General features: G+C 43.7%; 1 protein-coding gene across 4 annotated transcripts in view; it reads left to right on the top strand.

Annotated features, from left to right (window-relative positions):
• The window catches only part of EYA2 (EYA transcriptional coactivator and phosphatase 2), a 42,178-nt gene that overhangs the window by 3,898 nt on the left and 32,280 nt on the right, over positions 1 to 6,000 (top strand). For 3 of the 4 annotated variants that reach the window (XM_027895053.1, XM_027895052.1, XM_027895051.1), the window contains 3 exons: positions 660 to 708; positions 1,322 to 1,464; positions 4,050 to 4,166. In XM_027895053.1, the coding sequence (XP_027750854.1) occupies positions 660 to 708; positions 1,322 to 1,464; positions 4,050 to 4,166 (309 nt within the window). Of the gene's footprint in view, positions 1 to 659; positions 709 to 1,321; positions 1,465 to 4,049; positions 4,167 to 6,000 lie in introns of those variants that run through there. The other variant, XM_027895054.1, reaches the window with a different exon arrangement.

Raw genomic sequence — 6,000 nt, 5'->3', positions numbered from 1 at the left:
TTTTTTTTTTTTTTTTTTTTTTTTTTTTTTTTTTTTTTTTTTTTTTTTTTTTTTTTTTTTTTTTTTTTTTTTTTTTTTTTTTTTTTTTTTTTTTTTTTTTTTTTTTTTTTTTTTTTTTTTTTTTTTTTTTTTGATTACTGGCTGGTCAATAAGGTAGGCTATAGTTAACTCAAAAGATTCAAATTAAGGAGATTTACAATGTTGTATTTTTTTTATATTTTTATTTTGATTTGATATCTTTTAATGAGCATTAGGGAAAGTGAGTCATGGTCTAGGAAAGTACCAAAAAAAGCAAAGGAGCAAAAAGTGCAGTGAGCTTAAATCACTTCAGCCATCATAGTAGTTGCTTTTATAGCCTTGAGCATATGAGTCATCCCTCCAAAGCCCAGCCTCATGATTGATATCAGTCCCATGAGAAGAAGAAACTGGTAGTTCAATCAATTGGTATCACCCTCAGTTAAAAACTAAACCTTTATTTGTTGTTAAGTGGAGAATAGCTTTCTAACACCTCAGTTTGGGGAGACTCACTAGAAACAAAGTCTAATTCTAATCCCTGTGTATTTTTCTCAAACCAGCAGTGGTAAAAAACCAGTTGTATCAGCTTGGCCATAGAACAGGACGTGATGAAAATCTAAGACCCTTCAATTTTTGTTTTCCAGGCAGCAGCAAAGCAGCACCACAGTGTCCTCTCCATCTGTACACCACAAAGTGAGTGCTCGTGCCAAGTGCTGTGATTTAAAAACCGTGTTCTGCTGAACAGCCATTTTGTGCAGATTTCTGTCACCTTAAAAAACATCTGCCCTAAGCCCATCCACCTGTTCCCCCCCACGTCTCTGGCACGGGGAAGTAACTGCTTCTTAATCTTCTTAGATTTGGAGTGAAATGAGGTTTGAGGTACTGTGCACTGTGTTTTCATACCCCTGGGAAGCCAAACCTTATCAGTTTGAATATTGTTGCGTTTATGAGCGGCCACAGGGGGATATGTTGAAATGTCAGAGGCTTCCAGTCGCACTCACTTGTTTGGCAAACTCGAAACATGAAAAAGCAATGTTGATTTTATTTTATTTTTTTTTTTAAACTTGCATATATTTTGCACAGTCTTAAAATCCCCATCCCTTTAGGCAGCTTATTTTGATGGCTCATATCAGGAGCCACACACTGAAACAACCTTTTGCACCAGTCTAGGCAATTCCAAGTTCCCCAAATCACCATCGTGGTACTTTGGATGTTCTCAAGATGTCTAGAAGTGTTCCACTTGTGCTCTAGAAGATCATGTGCTGTAACTATTGCCTTAGACCCTCTGTTTTCTTGTTCTGAATAGACATTATCCCCATATAGTGACCGTCCCATCCTTCCCAGCAATGGCAACGTACGGCCAGGCTCAGTACAGCACGGGGATCCAGCAGGCTGCTGCCTACACTGCCTATCCTCCTCCAGGGCAGCCCTATGGAATACCCTCCTACAGTGAGTATCCCAGGTCGTGGTACCTTTGAGGGACACGGTCCTCTTGCTGCCAGGGAAGTGCATTTGAAGGTTCAGGCTTTACAGGTGGAATGTCGTTTGTGGCGCAGCAACGTTCTCTCTTTAGGCTCGGAGGAAAAGTCTGACTTGTTTAAAAATGTAGCAAGGCAAAGTCTCTTGCAGTAAATATGATATTTATATAAACTACACTTTGCTTTCCTTGATTCTTCCTGAAGTCTCAGTGGTGCAAGCTACTTTAGGAAAAACTTTCTGTACATTGTTACAGAGGAACCAAGACACAGAGCACACATCGGGGCGTGGGTGAAGTGACGCAGCGTACTTTGGTTTTGGAGGGTGGTTTGTGTTTAAATGGACACTCATGAGCTGTAAGTGCAGTAAATGTTTCTAACCCCAGTCAGCTTTGTTCCCTGCTTTTCTGCACAGCCTTGCCAGCAGCTGTGGGGAGACAGTGCTGGGCAGGAGCAGCTGGGGATTCACACAGGGAACTAATTAAACCAGCGCTCCTGACAGAGGAATGCCTGGTAAACCGAGCATCAGCAGTGTCCTCAAGCTCTTGAGGGAGCTGAGAAGTTCTTTCCATTCCTGAAGACCAAAGAGATGCTGCTCTTGTTTAGGTGCAGCTCTTTTGTGCTCTTAAGTTTATTTGGCAAATATCTCTTCCCAACAAGAAGCTCTTGTACAGCCATTGACAAGGCTTTTACTGAAGAGGGGTTCAGTGCAGCAGTCTGGAAGATCAGGGAAGTGGGCTTGGCAGAGCTGGAGCTCTACCAGGATGATGAGAAGAATGTTCTGAGACCCTCTCCTGGAGCTACTTGTGTGTCTGCATCAGCTGGCTGATTTCCAAGGCAAACTCTGAACAGTTGTCCTGTTAGAGCAGGTGAAAGTAGAGCCATTTGCTACTGCCTAGAGGCTTTAGGGCATACATGTGTCAGGCCCATATGCTGCTTATAAATCCTGTGGATGACCTCTTAGCATCCTTGAGCAGTGGTTTCCCTCCCCCAGCCCCTACACCCTCTCTGAGATACTCAGCACAGCCTATGAAAAACTCCACCTGGCTGGCAACCAAGAACAATGAAGCAGTATTGTTTTTAGGCACAAAAATAAAACCGGGCCAGTTTCTAGACAAAACAGAACCTTGTGTGGAAATTAATTTGGTGCTAAGTCATTTCGCTGTCTGACAACAATTTTTAGACTTCCAAAAAGGCCCGTTGGCCGAAGATGAATTGTAAGCGGGGTAGGTGGAATGCTGGCATGCAGAGTGCTGATGGAATTGAAAAGCATGGGATGTGAGGGAGAAGTGGCTTCTCTGTGCACGCTTTGCTTCCCCAGCAGCGATGCAGCCAGAATTCTGCACCAGCACGTGTTCCCTCCCCGTCCAGATAAACGCCCTGCCTTTCACTGTGCAGCATTATCTTCTTCTGGCTAACCTGGGCTCAAATTGCATCCCAGCTCTTCTCACCTAGGGCTAAAATAAGTGATTTTTATTAGAGAAAACAGGATCTGGGAGAACTTATTCCAAACCTGAGCAAGCTCGGGCTTGTTGCTTTTAGGAGTCGTTCGGCTGGAAAACAGCAGGTTTGGGGGAAAGGCACCTGAATTCCACTTGTCTTTTGCTAAAAGATGACAGCAGCCTGGGAAGTGTGTAAATCCAAGCCCCAGACATCAACAGGGTCTTTGTTTGGTCCCATCACTTGGGGAGCGTCCAGTGGCCATTGTTTGTTGTGTGCAAATAGACATGCAAGGGAGGGAAGGATCACGCCCAAAGGATTCGTAATAAGATGCACCTTTGAGCTGTTTATTTTAATAATACAGCTGTACAGCCTCGGCAGCCTCTCAGAATAAAATATCAACCCCTTTCATTACCAGCAAGGGTTTCATCTTGCAATGTTTAATTCAGCTATTGCTGTCTCCCCCCTGTAAATTGTCAGTTTAATTGCCTGGGTTTAGAAATTAAAAGATTTTCGTGGCTTCGGGGCTTACCTATTGCTCCTGAACTGTATGTTATATCCAACTGAATAAGTGATAACCCTCCTGTATGACTTGCCAGTAAATGTTTTGATACCAAAGCTGAAAATACAATGCAAGTAAAAAAAAATAACTCTGTGGAGAACAGAAGTCTTCAGGTTATTTCACTGAAGGTCCCGTTGCTTCATTAGTCTTTGCTTGCATCTGATAACTGTTCAGAAAGTTCATGAGTCAGTGAGTTTGTTTGATTCTAAAACCAAAGTATTTGTTCAGAAATTGTTCCTGAAGACAATATTCTTCACGGTTGTTTACCTACCTTAGGAGAAGTGCATTCAGCTATGGGTACAGGATGTAGCTGACTCAAACATTCTTTGTGATTTGTTTGTTTGACTGTTATTTAGGAGACCTGTTAGGGTAATGCATGTAATTAAATACACATGTATTTAAATATAAATGTATAAAAGAAAACATAGAAAAAAAAAGGGTTTAATCAGTTAAAATGTAGCTGGAAAATTATTAATTGCTAAACTTGCTTTTTTTTTTGCACCTTTCTGTGGCAAACACTCACGTTCTGCTCTTGGTTCCCACTGCACACCCCAAAGGCATTAAAACAGAGGACAGCCTGAGCCATTCCCCGGGACAGAGCGGCTTTCTCAGCTACGGATCCAGTTTCAGTGCCCCGACGGCGGGACAGGCCCCCTACACGTACCAGATGCACGGTGAGTACAGCTCAGGGGCTGGCAGGATGAGCTGGGGGCGCTCTGAATCTCACACCCCCACGCTGGACCCGTTCTCCTTCTGAAATTACTCTGGAAAGCTGCAGGCAGTCAGCACAGGGAAGGAGGTGAGTCTGTGGTAGATCTGTTTTGCTCATCAAGGCATTGATTTCTGGCTGAGGGGCTGGATTAACACTAGTTTACCCTAGCACAGTTTCACATAAAATCAATATAAGCGTTATCTTTCTGCAGAAATTGCATTTTCTTTTTTTTTTTTTTTTTTTTTTTTTTTTTTTTTTTTTTTTTTTTTTTTTTTTTTTTTTTTTTTTTTTTTGTAATTAGCTCTGTGACTGCATACCTGGGATTGTTGTGTTAGTGGGAATTCCTGCATTCTGAGCAGAAGCAAAACAAAAAGGTGGCTTCACACTTCATGCCCACAGTGTTACGCTTCTTCCTGCCTTGTGCTGACCTGAACAGGCTGCTCTGTGGTTAAATTGCTGTATACTCCCTCCACTAATTCTTTTTGAAGAAGCTGATACCTTGATACTAAAAAAACCCTCGAGTGACTCCACTGGAGGGAGGTGAATGCACAAGGATAAACCTCTCCCTCGCCTTTGTCCTCCCCTTTAGAGATTTTCCAAGGGTTGGAAATACCTCATGGCACGTGCTGGAGACCTCTGGGTTGAATGTGGCACAAAAAGAAATCAGAAAGGTAGCCTGTGGGTTTGGGTTTTTTGTCACAGTGACTCCTACAGGAGTCCCACTTGTGCTCTCCTGTAGCTTACTGAGCTGTTTGAGCTGTTTGATTCTTGACTTCCTTGGGACTGAAGTTTTTAAGGTGGCCCCTTTGTTCAATCACAAGGTTTAGACCAGCAAATTTTGTGCATCAGCACTTGAAAATGTTACACACTTGAAAACAACAGTGACACAACCACGTGCTGTACCAAAACATGCTGAGAATGATGTGGATGAGCCCGACTGTTCCCTAGGGCGATGCTTTGGTATTTGGTGAAGTCACTTCTTCTCAGATATTTATCCCAGGAAGATCATTTCAGCCCCTTCACTAAGCCTTTAATGCAAAAGAAAACAGAGGAAGACAGTTCCTGCGAGTGGCAGGTGCTCACTGCAAGGCACAGGGGGGCAGGAGCAGACGTGTCTTCCTGTAAACAAGCATTTCCACCCTTCTTCTCCTTGCTCCTGAGAGGAACAGTCTGAAGCCCCCCTGACCACATGGTTTATTTACCTTGCTGAGTGCCAGCGAAAGGTTTGAGTGAGAAGGCAGGAGCCTTCCTGTGCTGAGTGCTGCCGAGGAATGTGGGCTCCTGGTGCTTTCCCACGCACAGCACCGGGGGTGGGGTGGGGAGGTGATCGCTCCCAGCTCTCCCTGCCAGCCACCTCCAGGACCACTGAGACTTCTGCCAAGTTCACATCACTCCTTTTGGTTGCCCTGTTGCTGGTGATGGGCTAAACCGGCTGAAAAGGGCAAATTTTTATCGATATGCTTGATCTTGGCTCACAGAATATTCTGTGGGAAGGGGCCCACCAGGATTCCCAAGTCCAGCTCTTAAGCAAATAGCCCAGGGTGGGATAGAACCTGCAGCCTTGGCATTATTAGCATATTTTATTAAAAACCAATTTCAGGGGGGCTTTGAGTGAAGCTCTTAACCTTCATTTGAAGGACAAAATGTTTGTTGCATCATGAGGAAAGAGAGATCACGAAGAGGGTGATGTGTAGGGGCCCAGCAAGGAGTGGTATCTCTGGCACCTCCAGAACAGCTGCTCGGAGTTGTGTTTTAAAGTGTAAGGAAAATAAAACCCTCTTTTCTTAAGCTGTTCT

Source organism: Empidonax traillii, unplaced genomic scaffold (genome assembly GCF_003031625.1).
Source record: "Empidonax traillii isolate 1590-97213 ecotype Southwest subspecies unplaced genomic scaffold, ASM303162v1 scaffold448:size1359114, whole genome shotgun sequence".
NCBI lineage: Eukaryota > Metazoa > Chordata > Aves > Passeriformes > Tyrannidae > Empidonax > Empidonax traillii.
Note: the sequence above shows the minus strand (reverse complement) of the source record. Positions and strands in the feature narration are given on the sequence as shown.